The 21892-nt window shown below is 41.7% G+C and overlaps 1 protein-coding gene and 2 non-coding genes across 4 annotated transcripts in view; all 3 read right to left on the reverse strand.

The window, feature by feature from the left end:
- Positions 1-1595: 1595 nt before the first annotated feature.
- LOC127571677 (autophagy-related protein 16-1-like) overlaps positions 1596-21892 on the reverse strand; it is a 38454-nt gene continuing 18157 nt past the window's right edge. Inside the window, exons 8-18 of one of the 2 annotated variants that reach the window (XM_052018269.1) lie at positions 20773-20823; positions 19464-19566; positions 17019-17124; positions 15354-15424; positions 13497-13568; positions 10719-10839; positions 8929-9034; positions 8284-8433; positions 7914-7961; positions 6687-6788; positions 1596-5739 (exon numbers count right to left, since the gene is read on the reverse strand). In XM_052018269.1, coding sequence (XP_051874229.1) covers positions 5646-5739; positions 6687-6788; positions 7914-7961; positions 8284-8433; positions 8929-9034; positions 10719-10839; positions 13497-13568; positions 15354-15424; positions 17019-17124; positions 19464-19566; positions 20773-20823 — 1024 coding nt within the window. In that variant the 3' untranslated portion in view covers positions 1596-5645. The remainder of the gene's footprint in view (positions 5740-6686; positions 6789-7913; positions 7962-8283; positions 8434-8928; positions 9035-10718; positions 10840-13496; positions 13569-15353; positions 15425-17018; positions 17125-19463; positions 19567-20772; positions 20824-21892) is intronic. The other variant, XM_052018270.1, reaches the window with a different exon arrangement.
- Positions 12858-13123, reverse strand: LOC127572160 (small Cajal body-specific RNA 6). Its single transcript, XR_007956590.1, has one exon. It is a non-coding gene; the product is annotated as a small Cajal body-specific RNA 6 (non-coding RNA).
- Positions 16075-16353, reverse strand: LOC127572159 (small Cajal body-specific RNA 6). Its single transcript, XR_007956589.1, has one exon. It is a non-coding gene; the product is annotated as a small Cajal body-specific RNA 6 (non-coding RNA).

The following is a 21892-nucleotide window of genomic DNA, read 5'->3' on the forward strand; positions in this document are numbered from 1 at the left end:
CAAGAACTTTTGATGTGAAAAATGGGAAGTTTGTACAAATAAACCCATCATAAGTCTTGGCACGTACTCTGCCAAATGCCACAGGGATTCTCCAGATCTCAGAACCTTTGCTTCTGCACAGCAGCTATTATTTGCAATGCTACACACTTTTGCAGGAATTGCCTACTAGAGATATGAAGTAGTTCAATCAGATAACCTACCGATTAAATCGTAGAATGTAAAAGTGCACTCACTTATGAAACAGCATTACCAAAATGCAAGATATTGCACATATCTCTGCTTCTATCCGGAAACCTGATGCAAAGCTCAGAGCTAGTGATTGTGATAGCCATGAGCAATCCGGTCCTCAAGTGCTCACCCTGCCCCAAGGGTATGGTTACATCAGCAGCATAGATTTCAAAGAGGGAGACCTTTCTGAAAGCCAATGTTCCTCGTTGAGTTTCATGGAGAATATAGTGGTGCAATATGATTCCTAACAACCTTTCTGTACACCCCCCTCTTCTAGTTTGCTTTGCTTCTTTTGCCCTACAGTCACTTTTCCCACTTATGTTGTATGTCAAAGGAAAAGTTTGCTAACAAAGTCTATTGACAACACTGTGTCAATCAAGTTGGAGGCTTCCATTTGCCATTGTCCAAGCATTTAACTGCACAGTAAATAAAGTCAATTTAGATGGAAAGTATGCCCTATAAAAAAATGGAATAAACAAAGCAAGGCTGAACCTTCAGCAACTTCTTTGAATAAAAGTGGAATTATTAAAGTGTGGCAAATATGTAAAACTACCTCAGATTTTTACAGCAATGTGGCCAACAGGTTTAATTACCGGAGAGTTTGCTAACCATCCTCACTCTGCCTAGGAATTGCATTGACAAAATACTCAGGACTAGGGCATCTGTGGACCAAGAAACAGTTTGTGTTTCAGAATCAATGACCCTTCATCAAAACCTGCTGAATATTTCCAGCATCTGCAGTTGGTTTTCAGTTATTTGTCTTGGAGTAACTGGTTTATGCAACAGAAGTCAGGCCAATGTCCTTCAGCAATTGGCATACCATTCCTTGCAGACTTTAGCAACTTTGAAAGAACCCCAAAAAGCATGTTTTTAAAATTATAGCACCAACCAACAGGAACCAATTAGCAGCTAAACCTGAAAGTACTTGATAATCCCTTTAAATAGGACTGGATACAGGGGTGAGGAGGTCTTTCCTGCTGATGTTCTGTACCAATTGCTGGCCATTTGTGCCTACTCTCCATACCTTCTGATGGTGTTAGTTGCGCACGACTGCAAGACTCAAACCACAAAATATATATGATGTCACTTTGGGTCCAACTGAGCATCCAAAAGAATAGAGATGAATTTTGCAGCCACACTTGTTATAATGGGTGTTCTCTAGGTATCTGTGAGGAACTGATTTGCCACCATCTCATTGAAGGACAAGGTAGGGAGTGATGATATTTTCAGGGCAAAGTGCACCGATAAAGAAAATAACAAAAGTTTCATTACAGAAAATTTAAGAACAGCTCCAACTGTTGAAACAACAATTTAAAAAACACTAATTGCAATAGAGAAATGGTAATTCAGAATTTCACACAGGTACATCCTTTAAAATTCTTTTATTAAAAAAAACATTTGTAATGATTTACAGAGCAAATTGGTAGGATTACAGGGGATTCAGCCACGAGAGCGCCAAATGACAAGGTTGTTATGTAGTGCTCTTCAGAAAAAAATATAAAGTGCAAATAAGACTCTGTAAAGAGCACTCTTGAAGCATTGATACAAATGAGGTAATTGGAACATGCCACTTAACTAGATGCACGCACACATGGACCAAAGATCAGACCCTGGCATTGTTGCTCTCTATACAAGAACAGGTGCACAAATCTGTCTGCAGTCAGTGCAAATTTTATGAATATAGGTGACACTTGCGATACAGGGGGTTCCATTACTAGCAAACAGCCCGTCCCGTGATATTCCGTGGTCATCTGCACTTGTCAAGAAATGAGAGTTGATAAGAAATAAATGGTATTGATTTATTTATTTTCTTTTCCACAAATTCCGCAAGTGTAAATTTTATTATGCATCTCAAGTTTATGGGTAGCAATTTGAGAGTTCTGCGAAGGAGAATTTCCATTAGCTGAACGGCCATAACACAGGTCACCTGTAGAACATTTGTTAAAACTATACTATCCAAGGAAGGTGTAGGATCTGTAGGCTCAGCTAAGACAGGAGACACTTGCCTGCTCTCTTCCCAGCTTTAGGTGGCCACATCGACAACAGGTTCACCGAGCAATGAATAGCAACAAGATGGAACTCTTTTTCAATGCACATCAGTGGCAAATACAGGTACTGAATATCTCATCTGTAGCCCTGAAGGAACTGTACAAAGCCTTGACCACCAGAGGGCAAGTCCATAATAAGCACTATCTACCAGCCCCACCATTAAATTTTGGTGGGTTACCTTTCAACAGGAGTGAATGTTGTGAATGGACTGCAATGATGGAACTACAAACAAGGCTCTAACATGGTTTGATGAGCATTATACATGGACAGCACCCAAGGATTGAATGGCCCGTCAACAACAAAGGTCCTTGACAACAATAAATGGAGACATTATCAAAGGTTTCATTTTGATTCATTGCTTTATCTATAAGACAAGGAATAGAGTAGTAGCACAACTACTTGCCTTTAAAACCAGAACACAGCATAAACATTCCTACAATGGTGCAGCTAGCACACTCAACTGGGACATACAAGGACTGATGGAAATTTACTCCAGATTTAAACTATGTATCACACCAAATTCACTTCCAATAAGAATCAGACTCAGTAAAAGTAAACCCCAGCAATAAGCATTCTCCCATTAGGTGCCAAGTACGGCCCCTTAACATTTCTTCAAACATTCCAAAATGACATGCAACTTGGGTTAAGTGTACTATAACAAACCCTCACACATCAGTTACATGGGTTACTGAGCAACTCTGCAGAGTGAATATTTTGTCGTCATACTCTTGGGTCAGGTGAAGCACAGATACGAGCAAATTGATACCCCAAGAACTATAGAGTGGAGAAGTTTTTCCCTTGCTTCATTATTTGGACTGACTGTACTGTCAATTTGGTGCACATTATTGGAAGTGGTCTTGTAGCCACTCAAGAACTATAGTGGGAGTTCCTTTCTGTACAAGGCACGAGACTTGCTCTCATTGCAAGGTCAGAACTGAATTTAAACCAATATCTCAGGTGGACCCCCTTATCAACAGACTGCAATCTCATCTTCAGCATCTGTCTAATTACAGACCCTCTATCGTAATAAAAGAATTCATGGTTCCTTTCGTGTACCAGTTGGTTTGCTGCATACGTGCAGTTTTTCACTTTACTCATCTTTGAACAATTTTACAAACCACAATATGCAATTGTGATAAGATGCTTAAAAAGTGAACACACCATTTGATAATACAGCAGATTGTTGGCTCCACTTCAGTTTGGCATAGGCTATTAATTACGAGACCTAGTACTAGTATGAATTAAACACTTCAATGGATCCAAGCATAAGTCACATGAAATAAATGCATGCTTCTGAAGTTTCCTGCCCAGTTCTTAGCTTATATTATGTGTGGTCAATGTAGAAATGATATGCAGTTCTATACTGCTGCCCACATACAGTAAAGCTCCATTAATCAGGTGCTGTTGGACTTTGGTGGTGCCAGATCAGCAGATTTTCCATACTAATTGAATGTTATTCAATTAATACTCCAACAGGCTTTTCATTCATTTTCTTTTAAATGTTACACAGTAGTACAAGAAAATTTCTGGCAGCTTCAGTGGGTTAAAAGGGAGTGCGGGAACTGGGGACAATATGAAACTCAGGCTTTAGTGTGTTGAAGTGAGCACTGGAACCTGGACCTGTTGTACTTAATGGAACATGGACACCAAGCCCTGTTGAAGCGAGCATAGGCATCATTATCCGGTGAGTCAGATGCTGAACCATCGGGATTTCCAAACACTTGGAAAGTGGATTAATCCACTTTTACTGTATGTTTAAAATATAGCTTTCTGGAAGCATTAGCTCCTGCTGTGGTACAGATACCGGTCACCTACTAGTGTCCTAATCAAATGCTTAATTTATGTGTGGTTAGATGGCAAGTACTGACAGACCATGTGATAGGAGGGTGTGGTGGGGGAGTAGCAGCATATCACAAGATAGATGCTCCCACTCAATGTGTACCACCCAACTAACACACAAGCGTACTTTCCAGCACAAGTCACAATATAATGGCCATTTTCAGTAACCGTGGTTACTTTTTTTTTTACTTGGAAAGTTGATACCAATTTTTTTTTAAAGACTCCAAGCCTCTCTCTCAAATACCAGCCAGAGAATGTAGACTGGAAATTCAATTTAGGTATTCATCTGTATCATAGCATAAGACACAAACAGTAGCATGCTGCTTCTGTAGGAGACAGTTGGAACAAGAAGCTCAACACTGTTTGACCTGGTCTAGAAATACAGATTTTAAAGTGCAAAGTTTAGAAGATGGTCCTCCGAACAATGTCTACAAATTAGATTGAGCATAGAAAGTGAGTTACTGAAAACAAAAATCTAGCAACAAGTTACCAGTGAAAACATTGTCAATTTAGGGTCAATTATGGAAACTAGGGGGGCATGAATAAAGAGGGTAAGGAACAAGACCCAATGAGTGGCTTACTGAAGCTGAAGAGGACAACCATGTAGTTCTGCTCACCGTGCAATTGTGGCCAGATTCCGAGTTACTGCAGATTAATATTTGGAAGTTCATCTCCTTGTATACCAGCACTGTGGGAGCATAATCACATGATTCAAGGCAGCACCACCAGCTGAGGGCAATTGGGAACAAGTAATAATTTCAGTGCAATCAAGCTATAAATTCGGAAATTCTATGTTCAAAGAACAAATGATAGGAAGAAATACCTGTTCTCTTAGTGGTAGGGAATTAAATTGCTCTTTCAGAGAAAGCTTCTCACAAAAATATTGTACATGGTGTACAACTCCCTCACAGTAAAAGCAAAGTACACATCCTTCCCTTGTCACTATTATGCAATAGCTATTCTTCACCTCAAATTACTTCACCAACAAAGCACAAGCTATCTGTGACCACTCCTCACTCTCAGAGCTTCCCATTCACAAGTCTGCCAATGAATTAAAAAAAAAATCAGTATTTTTACGCAGGTTTGCAGAAGGGGAAGGATGGACACAAAGCAGATACAGTATGTCAACAGATTCTGTCATTGATATGGTAGCAACAAAAAGGAAGCAGTGGGGCAAGAAGACAGCCAGGCACCTTGGGTGGAAAACCCAGGCCAAGTAGGGTGGCTTTGTGTCCTGAAGTCTATCACAGCAGCTGGTATGGCAAAGGCCCCGTGTATATTACCTAAAGTGATTTATCCCAGCAGGCAGAGAGCATGCTTCTTGTGAATGATTGTAAATGCAGAAGAGCCCACTGTTGCATTATCCAAATGCCTTTGCAGCAGTCCGGATATATGAGAGGGAGGCTCTGCAAGGCTCATTCTGCTGTGCTGTGTGCTGTAATGCCAAGCATGTCACGGGCAATCTCCTCCGTGCAGTTAGGTGCGCTGAGTACAAGGGCACTACTTGGCCGGCTTCTGGTCGTTTTAACTCAAATCCCTGACCAAAGTACTACGCGGCTTCCCTTGTCCACACTGATCACATGCTCCCCAGATGGCGACCATGATACTGCATTTACAGAAGAGCTGGACGGAGAAAAACAAAAAGTACGGAAAAACATGTCAGATATTTGATGTAGCACTTCATCAGCCCTTGCAACATGGCGTGCTGGCCATCATCACCTTCTACCCCGTCTGCAAACATGAGTTTACTCAAGTGCTGCTGCTTTAACCTCCGCAAGCATTAGACAAGGTTATGGAGATGCAAGAAACTGCAGACGCTGACAATCTGGAGCATCACACGAGCTGGAGGAACTCAGTGGATTAGGCTATGGAGGGAAATTTTCTTTAGGAAGGATGGAAAAACATGCCCATACAAAAAGTGGAACCAGGTACTGCAATAAAGCTGTGGCATCAACCCCTTGCAAATATCAATAACTATAACACATCTGAAGATGCTGGAACACAATAAAATAATATGTACTCTTGGAACCACTGAACTTATGGCAACCACCCAGAAAAAGAGCAGCACTACCACCACCCAAGGAGATGATCAGCACAGTCACATAGCAGTTAATGAGTGGCAGTGGTGCAGCAGTCTGTGCTGCTCCCCTGCTGCTCCAGTAATCCAGCTTCAATCTTGGTTGAGTTTTGAGTGTTCTCCCTATGACTGTATGAGCGTCACTGGGTGCTTCAGTTTCCTCTCATATCCAAAAGACATAGTTAAACAGCTACTGTAAACTACCCCTTAGTAAGAGGCAAAATAATTAAGGGGGAGTTGATGGACAAAAGAATAAGTTGCTGGGGTACTGTAACGTTGAGAAGCAGGACTGGGACTGATCGGATTGCTCTGCTACATGCTTGCTTGGACCCTATGGGCCAAATGGCCGCCTCCTCTGTTATAATATGTAAGATAGCAAACACCATCCACAGGCTGCCCAAGTGCTAAGAGGTCTCAAATAAATGTTCACTTGGACAGGTAAGCAATGCTTTGAGAATCAAAATCCAGCCTCAACAGCTAATTTGCGACAAACCTGTGATGCTTTCCCAGAGATCTTTCCACCTTCCCAGATTCGACACTCCAGACAAAGAGAGTTCCGTCTGAAGACCCTGCAGCAATGAACTTCCCATCAGGGCTGAAGAGAGAAGACAATCATGTGTGATTTCAGAGGGTTGTTGACCCAGGATTCCCTTGAACATACCTCAAACAATATTTTACAATTAATGCAAAACCACAAGTGATTGAATCATGTGATTTCAGCAGCACTAGTATCTATTTTCCTCTTTCATTGAAAACTTCATGAGGGTTTACAAGGAGCAATGCAGTGATTGTTACAAGATTAGCAATCCAGAGAAAGCAAGTTTAAATTAATCAAAGTTCATTTGAAAATGCAAATTCTGTTCTGAAAGGTTCAAATTGGAAATACAAATATGATTTAAGAAAAAGGGACCACAAAGCCATATAAGTAAAACAAATTCACTGACATCCTTTAGGGAAGAAAATGGGCAATGCTTACACAGTAGAGACCACATCAACCTTGCTCACTCTGAAGCATATTGTGCATGGTCAGGCAACATGTGCCAATCATGCTCACATCAAGAAATGAAGGAAAAAGAGGGAGGCCGATTACTTAAAGTGGGCTTAGGTTCCCCATGTTTATCAATACTATACTCAATGGTCTTGGAATACCCAAAAGACACTCATCTGTTTCTGGTCCATAACTGTAAGCAGTTCACTCTGCTTCCATTAAATGTATCAGTTTATATTATTTGCTGCAAAATTATTTATTAATAACAACAAAATAACAAATTAATATCTTCCGTCCAACTGGAATGCCTGTACGGTACACGTACATCCCCGAATGACCAGTCTAACCAAGTCTAAGATCCCAGATGGCACCCTCAGAACCACTTAGCTTCACCACCAGAAACTCGTTTGGGTTGGAGGCACAAAGTAAAGCACAATTAGTGGTTTTCAAAGTAGGAGCAATGGGTCCTGTAAACTGAGGGCCACCATTCTATGATATCACAATTGCATTAAATATCTTTTTTCCCCCAATGATAAGGGATTTTTCTTTTGGTGGGGGGAGGGTGCTGGGCAGGGAAAGTGTTAAACCAAAGTTTCAAAAGATTCCAATATCCCCTACTACACTTGAATCCATTGTAACTCACTGAAGGCATAGCCCTGTCAGACATGCCTGGTGTATATGCAGTGCCTTCTTTTCTACCCCTCAGATGAATGGCATAGTGTGATGAATTACCTGAATGTTATTCTTGTCCAGTCTGATCCACACTTGAATCCTTGTGAACTGTTCAGAAAAAAAGAATGTAGTCAGAAGCAATATAGGGAGGACCCACATCAACTGTATGGGCATGAAAGAGTCACCAAACTACCATGTGGCTCAGACCAGGAGATAATAATTGCACACGAAAGACAAGAGAAACAGCAATTCCTAGATGTAAATAGGTGGAAACAATGATTTTAAAATATGAACACCGGTACAATTTAATTTCAGTGTATGAGCAAGAAAACAGACACCTACTGCATGAAGAATTTAGGTATGCACAGATATGGAGTTCCAGATATAAACAGGATGACAGACACTATTTGAGGCAGCCCCATTCAATTACCTGAATGACTGTCTGGTCACATTTGTACGCAGATCAATGATCTTTAGTATGTCATCTCTGGAGCAGGTGAGTAGTTCCGTGTGGTCTGGGTTGAGATCGAGTGCTGTGATACGACCCTGCAGTTCCACCTCTCGCACAATGCTCTCTGTCCTGGGGTAGGGAAGATGCAAAATAGTACCATGCACATAAATAATCATCTTAGTACAGTGCACATGGAGAAAGTTAGAGATGTTCAAAGCTTGGATGTCTTGCTCCCTATTCCATTCAGTAATGAAGCCTGTATGGTATTCTCCATTGTGTAGAAAAATGCTTCACCCATCTCAAATCTACATTTCAGCTGCCCATTACCTTAAAATATGTATGTAAATCTCCACTGAGATTTTTCAGAATTTTTGCATCCACCAAAATTAATTCCTGAGCAGTATGCTCCATGCATTTACTAATATCTATACAACAATCTATTTGTTCTAAGCTCAAACCAGTTGCCCTGCTTTTATATTTTGTGGTAAATGCAAATGCCTTGAGGGTTCAATAGCTCTACTCTTAAGGATCTGCAACAGCATTTCGCTTAAATTTTTTATATTTGAAATAAACAGCCCTTCAAACAATGGGATTCTGGACATAACCCCACCATAACCATCTCACCTGATGTCCCAGAAGCGAATTTTCTTATCAAAGTGCCCACTCATAACACACTGCTCAGTGCAAACAATATCATTGCAGCTGGAGCCAGCAAACACGGTTTTTATACCTGGAAGAGAGGATCAACACCGATTCCTGAAAAGTCATAACATGTATTTTTAAACCAAATGATTTGAGTTTACTTTCATACATCCAAAACTACTGCATGAAAACATCATACTCCTAGGTCACTGCTCCTTCTACAGTAACAAATCATGTCCAGGTTGGGCAGTTACACGAAAGGCCTCATTGAAAACCTATAAACCTAGTGCTCCAACCATCACTAATGTACCAACCACCTGCAGACTCAGTATCATATTGGGTCAATTTAGGAATAGTTTTGAACTATCGATCCAGTCCAGGTTGGATACAAACCCTGAACCCAGTGCTTAACTGCACTTCCCAGACCCCGCCAATCACTTTACTGAAGGAGTTATTTCCTTCAATTAATGCACTATACATTGTTCACCTGGTCCCTACCTGCTGCAGATAAACAAATGACAATCATTGATCTGCCAGTCATTGCCCAGCTCAGGTATTAGGGGTGGGTATGGACGGTAAAGAAAAAAGGCCACATGATCTTCAGTCAATACTTCACTCCAGGTTATAACAAACAGCTTTCATAAAAAGAAAATGCAGCAATGTCAGAAATCCAAATGGAAATTCTTGGACATACAGGCAGGCTTTGACAAAGGTTAGGTTAATATTTCAATGAGCCTTCTGGGATTTGCTGGAGGTTTTCCTCTTGACACATTTTTGCAGGTAATACTGTGAATTTCATTTTATCCCCTTTCAGTTTCTAATTTGTCCTCCCTTCTGGGGTAATATTCTACTGGCACCGATGATCATAACTTGCATTTCAACAGAATGCAGTCACTGATGACAAGCCCAAAATTTATTGCCCAGCCCTAATTTCTCTTGAACTGGAATTTTTGCTAGGCCATATCAGAGGGCAGCTAAGAGTCAACCATACTACTGCAGGTCTAGACTCACACACAAACTAGGCAGGGTAAGGGCAGCAAATTCCCTTCCCTAAAAAGGAAACCAGATATTCACAGGTGCATCACTTTGGTGTTAAATTTTATTTAAATTTCAGATTATTTAATTAGATGAATTTAAATCTCCAATAGCTAGGGTGATAATTGAACTCACGCCTCCAGATGATTAGTCCAGGTCTCTGGATTACGAAGTCCAGAAACAAATGCTATCCAATTGAATCAATAGAGTCGTGGTTGAGCTCAGTCCAGTTTAGGGACTTTGGCTGCTTTTCCTCTTCTCTCACTCAGGTTTGGTCCTAATTATTAAATATAGCTGGTGGGGTGGGAAAGGATTTGAGGGCGACCGTAGTCACCTGGGGATTGTTGAGAACCTGGAATACATTGCCGGAGACAGTGATGGAGGCAGAGTCACTGACAGAATGCAAGTGTCTAGACAAGCATTTGAATTGCCTAGACACAGAAGGCCAGAGTTCAAGTGCTGGAAAGTGGGATTAATACAAATGGGTGCCCACTGGTCAGTGTGGATGTGGTGGGCCAAATGGCCCACTTCCATGCAGTACGACTCTGGAGGGAGTAGGGTGTGGGACACCTATGACGCCTGGCTCTTTTGGTTCATCACTACTTAGTCACTCAGCTTAAAATAGTTCAGTTCAGCAGCCAATTTCAGGTCAGATCATGTCTTGGTCTGTGTCTTCTCTGGAAGGAGAAGTGCTGCTATCCTGTTTGCCTTTTTCCCTTCACATTGCCCTGACTTACAAATCTTACGGCTCAAATCCCATAGTTTGAGAGTCCGATCATGGCTGCCCGACACTATACGTGCATTGTCCAGAAGGAACTTCGCAGATAGCACCTTCCCACTGTGTCCTGTTAATGTGTGCTGTTATGGAAAGGAACAAGGAAGCACATATCAACATTTATATCATAATGTACAGAAATGCACAGTTCTACTCTTCCAGGAAAGATGTTTTTTTAAAAACAAGTGCAGAAACCTTTGTTAAATACCACAAATCTTAAGAACATAGAACAGTACAGCACAGAAACAGGCCATTTGGTCCGCCTGTCTGTACTGACTGTAATGCCAATCTAACTAATCGCATCAGCCTGCACATGGTCTGTATCCCTCTATCCCCTGGCTGTTCATGTGTCTATCTAAATGCCTCTTAAATTGTTGTTTAAGAGGCATTTAGATAGACACATTGCTGTTATATCTACTTCCACCACCTTCCCTGGCAGTGGTTCCAAGCACCAACCGCTGTGTGTAAAAAAACTTGCCTCATTTAAATCCTTTAATCTTCTCCTTCACATCCTTCCCACAGGTGGTGATCAGACCTGCATGCAATACTCCAAATAAGGCCCAAAGTTTTATGCAGCTGCAACACAACTTCCAGACTTTTATACTCAATCCACTGACAGATGAAGGCGAGCATGCCGTACACCACCTTTACCAGCCTATCCATTTGCGTTGCCAGTTTCAGGGAGCCATGCACTTGTACCCCAAGATCCCTCTGTACATCAGCGCTCCTTATGATCCTGCCCCATTTACAGTATACTTTCCTCTTGCACTTGACCTCCCAAAATGCAACACCCCACATTAGTCTGGATTAAACTTCATCTGCCATTTTGTCAACTGTTCTGTATCCTGCTGCATCCTCTGGCAACTTCCTGACTATCCACAACTCGACCAATTTTCGTGTTGTCTGCAAACTTAATAATCAGACCACCTATATTTTCATCCAGATCATTTATATACATCAGAAACAACACAGCTCCCAACACTGATCCCAGCAGAACCACCAGTCACAGAACTCCAGTCGGAGAAACACCCCTCCCCCGATTTCTATGACCAAGCCACTTTTGCATCCAAACCACCAACTTACCATGGATCCCCCATGTAACTTAACATTCTGGGTTAGCCTACCACGAGGGACCTTGTCAAATGCTTTACTTAAATCCATATAGACCACATCCATTGCCCTACTCTCATCAATTATCCTTGTCACTTTCTCAAAAAACACAATCACATTTGAGAGACAGGACCTCCCCTGCACAAAGCCATGCTGACTTTTCCTAATAAATCCATGTTTTTCCAAACGCAAGTAAACCCAAGTAATTTCCCCAACCACCGATGTATGGCTCACATGCCTACAACTTCATGGTTTGTCCCTGTTGCCCTTCTCAGAAGGAACAACATTGACTATTCTCCAGGTCTTCTGGGACCTCACCTGTGGCTAAAGAGGATACAAACGTCTCTGTCAAAGCCCCAGCAATCTCCTTCCTTTTGTTTGTTTTCCTCGCCCCAGTTCCTGTATAATCATAACATTTACAGTCAAACAGCCCCACGTTTCCTCTAAACCCAACAACTCTGTCACTGCTGTTGAACTATGCAAACCCCTCCTCCTTTCACCAAACTCTGCACCTACCTGCATTAACGCTCCTACGATACTGTGTCCTCAGACTTTTAATGAGCACTGTCAGCCCAGTTTTAAGTTAAACAATCAGTTTCATTTAGCTGCGAAACAATATGGATGCAAAATCACAATCAACCGGAAAAAAATTACACTACAGATATAAAGGTGTACCATATTACAACTTGGCTTCATGTAGCACATGAAAACCAGCCGCCATAATAATATACAGGAGAGAAAAGAATAAACTCACTGAGTGACTGAGAGTGGAATGAAGTTGTCAGGCCTGAGGCATTGTCTGTAGTGAGAAAGAGGGTGCTCCCCTCAGATGGATTGTGCAGAATTGGACTCAAAGGAGGAGAGGGAAAGTGTTATGTCCATGCTACACACAGTCCATGCTACACACAGGACAAAATATACCAATTAAACATAAAACAGACAGGTCTCTTAGAGATCCAAGAGTTCCTTTCAATACAAGGTTCTGATCAGAGGTCTCAGTTTACAATTTGCAGTCAGGCAGCAGAGACAAACCCCACAACACCAAACACTCCTGAGTAATCAACTGTGTCAAATGCTCACTGCAGATGTGCTCCAAGTTTCTCAATGTGCTCTAAAGCAGCAGCATCTATTACTGTCAGGACCCCCTGGATCAACACAGCAAGCCTTCAGCTGGATAGGAAATGCAGGGTTTCCTGGGAGCGAGGATGTGGGAATAATGCTCCGTGCACTCAGACCTTTTACCTTTCATCACTGACCTCAGCATGTTGGCCAAGAATAACCATTACTAAAATCTGCACAAATCATTGGTCAGAGTGAGTTTAAACGATGTAAGCAGTTTTGGGCTTTACTTTAGAAAGGCTGTCAAGCCACAAAGGACGTAGAGGAAAGATGTGCAGTAGACAAGTCAACTAGAGGTTGAAAATTATAATCTTGTGATTGTTCACTGGCAAAACTATTTAGAGACTGCTTGACACTGTCCTCTCCTTCAGAATCCAGGCGGCTTTATCCTTTGAATATTACTTTCAAATTCAATTGTCATCAGGTTCCACAACACAGAGAGGGTACACAGGAAGCCACACAGATCTAGGTCACAGCAGGTTGAGAAGGGTTTCAAGAATTTCTAACTTACCCTTAACCGGGAATCATCCACTGTCCAGATTCTACTGGCAAAGTCATTGGAGGCTGCAAGCAGATATGCTCCCTGAAAGAAATGCCCTTTTATTTAGTATCGGTATTGGTTTATTATTGTCACTTGTACCGAGGTACAGTGAAAAACTTGTCTTACAAACCGATCTTACAGGTCAATTCATTATGCAGCGCAGTTACATTAAGTTAGTACAAAGTGCATTGATGTAGTACAGGTAAAAAAAAATAACAGTACAGAGTAAAGTGTCACAGCTACAGAGAAAGTGCAGTGCAATAAGGTGCAAGGTCACAACCAGGTAGATTGTAAGGTCATGAGGTCATAGTCCATCTCATTGTATAAGGGAACCGTTCAATAGTCTCATCACTGTGGGGTAGAAGCTGTCCTTAAGTCTGGTGGTACGTGCCCTCAGGCTCCTGCGTCTTCTACCCGATGGAAGAGGAGAAAAGAAAGAATGACCCGGGTGGGTGGGGTCTTTGATTATGCTGGCTGCTTCACCAAGACAACAAGAGGTAAAGACAGAGTCCAAGGAGGGGAGACTGGTGTCCGTAATGCGCTGAGCTGTGTCCACAACTCTCTGCAGCTTCTTGCGGTCTTGGGCAGAGCAGTTGCCGTACCAAGCCGTGAGACATCCTGATAGGATGCTTTCTATGGTGCATCGGTAAAAGTTGGTGAGAGTCAAAGGGGGCAAACCAAATTTCTTTAGCTTCCTGAGGATGTAGAGGCACTGGTGAGCTTTCTTGGCCATGGCATCCACGTGGTTTGTCCAGGACAGGTTGTTGGTGATGTTCAGTCCCAGGAACTTGAAGCTGTCAACCCTCTCGACCTCAGCACCATTAAAAAAGATTCACAGGAATGTTGCCTGGACTGGAGGGCTTGAGTTATAAGGAGAGATTGGAGACACTGGGGCTGCTGATCTTAGAGGTTTATAAAATCATGAGGAGCAAAGAGGGTAGAATCTCAATCTTTTGCCCAGGATAGGGGAGGCTAAAACTAGAGGTTTAAGGAGAGAGGGGAAAGATTTAAAGCAGACCTGAAAGGCAAGTTTTTCCACACAGGTGGTGATGGGTATATGGAATGAGCTACCAGAGGTGGTGGTAGAGGCAGGTACAATTAAAAACATTTAAAAGGCATTTAGACAGATACATGGATAGGAAAGTTTAGAGGGTAATGAATCAAATGCAGGCACATAGGATTAGTGTAGATAGGCACCTTGGTCAGCATGGAACAGACTCACTGAGGGGCTTATTTCCATGCTGTACAAGTCTATGAATCTACTTCATTTGACCAGTAGATATTGTGGTGAATGACAGTGATCTAAAACATTGTCTGCTTGACAGGCAGCATTAATTCAACCAGGACAGCAAAACTGTTTCCAGAGCCCTCAGCAAAATATGTAGAGGCGGGAGATTTCCTAAGTCAGCTACAACATAGGCAAGATGCAGAGTAAACCTAACTCTATTATGTCCCATTAACTGCCCTCAACCACATACTATGGGTTCAATGTACGAGGTCATCCTCTACACTTCATTAAATTTACTCTTGTTCTTGCTCTTCCCCTTTAAGCATCCTGATGAATTTAACACAGACAATGGGCAAGCACAGGATCAGGCTCCTTCATAATGCTGCCAGTGCAAAATAGGTCTGGACACAGTTCCTTGGGCTCAAAATTGGAGAATGTGTATTCAGCTGATGCATAGGAGGGTTGTCAAAATACTTGGAAAATCCACTTCTAAAAGCACGGGGAGATGAAGGGGGAGAAACATCTTTTGGTGGAAATAAAAGAAAAGCACCATTGTTTTGGCAAACGTCAAGTCATAAAACAGATGAACTCTCACTTACAGTGCTGTCAAATTCCAGACTGGTAATTCCAGCATTACTGCCGGTGAGAGAGCCCTTCAGTTCACATCTTCCTACAGGGAACAAACAACAGCACATCAGTACTCAGCACCAACATGCTCAAGTCCTGTCATGAAACTTTGTACTTAAGTTGAAAGATTTCAGTATTAGGAATGTAATCATTCAGGCACTCAGCTCAACATCAGACCTTCCCAGGCCAGGTACAGCATGGGTTCCATGGAGTTAAGTTCCCCATATGATGCCTCAGAAAGCAAACTGTATTACTTCAACTGGCTTGATAGCCTAGGGTTTGGGAGCTAAACATCAAATTGATGTTTCAGCCTGAACCATTGACAGGCAGCATCAAGCAGAGGTGCATCTCACTCATTAGAAGGGCGAAGACTTCAGTGAGGATCAACACATTTTAAAAAAAAAGGAAAAGGAAGAATTTGAATAAAATAAAACCCATCTGCACTGGGCAAAAGGTCCCGCAGCTCTTGCTCCAAAGCACTGCTGGGGATATCCCCAGCAATCTTCTGAACCACTGGCATTGGCTGCCAGAAAGAGGATACAAAACAAAATTACTAGGTGGATTCAAGCATCTCATCCTGGCTGGTCAAGAGTATTTGCATGCAAGTACTGGGCAACAGGCCATCAAACCAGAGTAATGCTGTCAACATTCTGAATTATATCAATTTCAAATGTACTTCACTTTTTGAACAGAGGTCTCAGCTTGAAAACTTGCAGTCATGCACCAGAAATAAATGCCCACAATACCCAAAGCTCCTGGGCTACCAGTTCTGTGAGATGCCCTTTAAAAAGACACTCCACATTCCTCTGCAAGAGTGTCAACTAAATCAGTGGCATAAGTTACTGTCAGGAACTCCACTAACCATCACAGCACACCTTGAGCAGGATGGGAAACGTAGGATCTCCTGGGAGTGAGCAGACATGTGGGCATTTAATAAAGTGCCATCAGACCTTTTACTTATCATCACTGACCTCATTACTTTACACAATTAGAAAGACACACTTGCACATGGAAGAATGGTAGTGGTAGTCTGCATCAAATACCAACTCAATGATTAACGCACAAAGACCTTCAGTTGGTGCTGTTAGACAGGAAGTACATTGCACTCATAGTACAATGTGAGGGTGGGGTATGCAAGAATGATGCAGAACTCAGCTAAGATTCTTGATCATTACATGGAAAGTGTTCTTATGTGAAAGTTGAATGAGGACAGCTTCAGATGTGATTGATTCTTTTTGCCCAGCATCCCAACCCTGTGACAAGATTGCCAACTGGCTCTCAAATGAGGCTTTCAATTGCACTCAGTACAAGTGGAGTGCCTGATGGGAACAAACCCCATAGGAGTCATCACCCAGAGGGAAAGAGGTCAGGAGAGCACAGCTGGGGCCTCAAGGCTTGTATCATATACATGACGTAAATACACCGTTCACGATGAGCTCACTATATTGAATAAGAACGACAGAGCAGATTAGCGCGCCCATGTCATTAAAACTGTAAAGTGGGCCCAGGCAACAGAATCAGGCTCTGCTCTGTTAATCTACTGTTCATATTCACTTTTAGATTGGACGTGGAACTTCAAGATTAACCTACCTTCCAACCGGCTTGCTGGCTAAGTTGGTCTTTTTTTTTCCACTTACCCAAGGAGACCTCCCATAGCTTAACCTTCCTGTCTGTCCCACCAGTCACCACCACTCGGGATCCTGGACTAAACTGGACCGCATTCACCTCTCCATCATGAGCGTCCTGATAAATAAAATCCAGGGGTAAGGCCAAAGAAAACTATTGAATACTCATGATCATTCTAGTCAATGCACTCTTACTGCAGGGGTTTAGGTAAGAAAAGTGCACCATGGCCAAGTGTGAAGCTACTGTGCAAAAAGGAGACAATAAGTACAAATACTTGAAAGTTTCAGCAGCTTAAGGAGAATAGCTAAATGCACATCTACTGTGCACCAATAACAATACCGGCTAAGATCCAGGGGCCTAGCCAGAGCCATTCAAAATTGCACGTTCTTTCACTTTCACGTGGGTCTGCCCATTTTGTCACTTGATAATATAACAAATCCCAGTCAACGATCCTCCTAGCATTATTCTCCACCACCTTAACATATCCCTGGTCTAACAGTTGTAAAACTATCCTGATAAGGACAAGCTACAACTGGCAAATGCCCTGATTCAGTGGACATTACACACATCTGTCCGAAGATCATTGGTGCAAGTTTGCTCTGGCCATCTAAGTGCATTGTGATTGACGTTTCAGTGCAGCTATGTAGGAAAACTACAATCTTTCAATGAAGTTTCAATGAGACCTTAGTAAGAGCTGAAGAAACATGATCAGTAGGCCATCTGACCCCTTGAGCTACTCTGCTATTCAATAACAGCTGATCCTCTACCCCAATTCTATTTTCCTGCACAATCTCTATATCCCTCGATTCAAGTTGCTTCTCAAAATCCATTGATTTCAACCTTGATTATACACAACTAAGCATGCACACCCTTCTGAGGTACAAAATTTCAAAAGTTCACACCTATCTCAACAAATTTCAACTCAGTCCTGAAAGGTTAAACTTGAGGCAAACTGCTTCTCAACACCTATAACAAAAACCTTTGGATATCTTACATTTCCATGAGATAATCACCAATACCTCCAAGAGATGCATTCTCCTCAATCATTCCTGCATGTCAACTTTCTGTGATTGTCTTATATTCCATCTGCCATCTTTCTGCTTAAACTGTCTATACATTTTACAAGCTCTTTGTACTCTCCTCCCACTTAGCTATTACCAAATAGCTTGGATAAATCCAAGACAGATAGGGATTACAAATAGCCAAGACCCAAGCACTGATTCTTGTAGTACCTAAGAACTATATACTGCCAATTCAAAAGTGATCACCTCATTTTTGCTCACTATTTCCCATTTGTCAAACAAACCTCTAAAACAAGTTCCCATTTAAGCTCTTGACTGGACGTTATACATTTGTTGCGGTGGAGTTCTTTCTGGTGACTTGTCTCAAAATTATCCATCCACCAACATAAAAAAAAATAACCTGGTCATTTTTCTCAGAGCTGACTATGGGATGTTGCTGTGTATTAATTGGCTGTTATGGTTTCTACATTAAAACAGTGACCATGCTACTTCATGACTAATGTGATTTGGACATTTTGTTATGAAAAGTGAAATATAATGGCAGATTCTATCATAGAAGTACTTCTGGTAATACTAGAACCATCATTGACCTGGTTATAATGACGTATTCTAGTCTCTCCTCTTGATGACTTAACTTATCCCTTAGTGGCAATAGAGTCAAAGAGGAATCGATGGACATGTGATGGCAAGTTGAAGAGTTAATGAGAAATAAGAGAAATGGGACTGATGGGATTGCATTGCTGAGAGCCAACATGGAACTAATGGGCTGAATGGACATCTTCTCCCAACTTTAAAAAAAATCAACAGTATTCAATATTATATGCAACGTTATGCAACTTATTCTACATTATTAAGCAATCATGTTCTTTCAATAGTTACTGCAAGTGAAGCATTTTGTAATGCTTGGGAGATGCATTAAGATGCTGCTTATTTCAATCATGCTCGAGCCACATTTTCAAAATCACTTCTTCCACTCAAAGATTTTACCTTTGATTTCTAAAATGTGCATTTTCACCACTTAAAAGAAGTGATTAAATTATTAGTCTGTTGAAAAGGTACCATGCAATATTACATTGGAATTATTCAGGCGCACTATGGTTTTTATTTTCCTGTATATTCCTTTACCAATGGATTCACAACTAGCATGTCAAGGTGGTCACATTTTTTTTTAAAACCATTCTGCATCACCAGCAGTAAATGAAAACCCAGCCCACATTTCACTATTTTCAGTGAATCTCTGGAAAAACTGGCTCCCATTTCTTTTGAAGTCACAAAGAACTTATAGCAAAGAAATAAGCCTATTAGCCAAAATGATTTCAGCAGGTATTTATGCTACATGTGAGCTTTCTCCTATTTCAACACATTCCATTAGTATACTGTTCTATTACTTGCTCCCTCATGGCCTTCTAGCTTCCCCTTTGTTTGCATACTCACAAACACGTGGAGCGGTGTGGTGGGCAAACGCGTCTGATTGCAAGGTCCGGTACGGACATCAGGGGCATCAATCACAGTCCCATGCAACGTGGGTGATCGTTTTCTAATGGCAGCAAACACAGAATATCTCATTTACTCAGCACCTTCAGAATCTGCAAGAAAGAAAATCAGGTGCCAACACACACTTAGTACAAAGTGTGTATTTATATAGGGGCTCTGGCATGGAAAGGCAACAAGGTGAAGAAACACACTGTTACAGAAGTTTTATGGTCAAATGAAGTATTGAGTTACAAGTGTCCATGAATAGCTCCTTGGAGAAATGCATTTCTCAAGAAAATTGAACTACATTGACTAGAAGGCCCAATTCCATTGCCAGTCCCATTAAAGCAAGCCAATAACACCTAGCAGACTAACTGGTCTCAGTCACTGGTGGGGAAGAGATAAGCCAGATTACATTCTTGATTACTTCAAGAGCCTTTGCTGAAGTTTAGATGTTTGCTGTGAAGCACAAGATCCTTTACCTCTTCAGGTCCTCCCCGGGTTACGACAGGGTTCCGTTCCTGTGAACAGTTCGTAACTCGAACAGTTCACAAGTTAGAAATGTGGCCACAAACCAAATTCCTACATGGCAGAAAATGCATGCATCCCCCCAGCAACCGGCAAATCCATACTGCCGGTGTCCTAAATACAGCCTGTACATACGAGCGTTTAAGTTGGGAAGAACCTGTAGCAAAGTCTTCTGTTGTAGCACAAAGATTGGTGGTGTATGCTAGGGAGCATTAGAAACAAATGGTGTAGAAAGCACTGCTACTGGCAAAAGAGAGAAAAATTAGAGATAGGATGCAAATGGCTGACTTAAGACATGTTAGTAAATGCTCACATTTGGGGTGTGGCCCGAGATAACCTCACACGATTGAAAGTTAATTTAAAAATCATATGAAGCCCTTTGGTCAAAGTTCCACTCACTATGCATTGGCAAAATGTTTTCCCAATGGCATATTCACAAACTTTATTCAAAGCCTCTGTTATTCACTGTTGTGTATCCAATGTAAAAGCAGCTTAAACTTGAGTTAGTTGATGTAGCTGGAGAACAGAAGAACAGCCCCCTGAGCAAAGTCTTGATTAATTATTGTCTGCGAGGACAATCTTATAGAGGGTGGGTAGATGTTCTTTGTTAGGCAAGGAATAGAATTGGCAGAGATGTATAATCATTAACAAGAAGCAAAGTTATGGCAGTTACCACGCCAAATCAAATCTGAAATATACCAAACATTAAGACAGAAACAGGGGAACTAAGCTCTTAACGTACCCAAAAATATTACCGATAGAATCCAAGAGTCCAGATGCCTGTGAAGTCCTTCTGTACAAAGCAAAGCAAAAATAATTGTGCTGAGACAGTGTAGTCCATTTGCCTTTAGTTTGCAAGTCAGACACAACAAGACTCTCCAGTAGCCCCTACCATACAAAGACACAGAAAAATTATTTCTGAACCCAAACAGATACGACACCCCCCACCCCACCAATAAACAAAACCCTATACCCCCTTGATCAAAAAAACATCAGGGAATGGACAGAGCCAACAAGCCCACAGATCAACTGACCTGATCAAAGCTGTGCAGTCTTGCCACAACTAGTTGTGAATGGTAGTGGTCAAATAAACAGCTACCAGGAAAAGATGGCTCCAAGAACACCCCTATTCTTATAAGCAGTGGAGCTTAACACGTAGTGTCAAAATCAAGACACAAACATTTGCAGTCCTGTTCAGCTAGAAGTGCCAACTGGATCCATCTCAACTTCCTCCTGACTCCTCACCATCACAGAAGCTAGCCTTCAGCAAATTCAATTCATGTCACTTGATGTCAAGAAAGAGCTGAGAGTAAAGGCTATGAGACCAGACAACATCCCAGCTGTAGTCCTGAAGAATTTCACTTCAAATTCAAATTTGAATTTATTGTCACATGCACAACTACATGTATGCACAGGTGCAATGAAAAACTTACTTGCAGCATCATCACAGGCACGAGAAAAACAGGTTGATTAAAGAACTGAATGGCTGAAGGGAAGTGGCTGTTCTTGAACCTGGTGGTGTGGGACTTCACGCTGCGGTAACCTCCTGCCTGATGGTAGCTGCGGGAAGATGGCATGGCCCAGGTGGTGGGCATCTTTGATAATAGATGTTGCCTTCTTGAGGTAGTGCCTCATGTATATACTTTTAATGTTGGGATGGGATGCGCCCATGATATATTAACCCAAGTCCACGACACTCTGCAGCAGCTTACGTTCCTGCACATTTGAATTGCCATACCAGACCATGATGCAACCAAGCAACTCTAGATCTTTGTTAGAATGTTCAATGACATGCTGAACCTCCTTAACTTGCTAGGAAAGCAAAGATGTTGGCATGCTTTCCTTGTGATTGCATCTATGTG

This window comes from Pristis pectinata, chromosome 6 (genome assembly GCF_009764475.1).
Source record: "Pristis pectinata isolate sPriPec2 chromosome 6, sPriPec2.1.pri, whole genome shotgun sequence".
In the NCBI taxonomy this organism is placed as follows: domain Eukaryota; kingdom Metazoa; phylum Chordata; class Chondrichthyes; order Rhinopristiformes; family Pristidae; genus Pristis; species Pristis pectinata.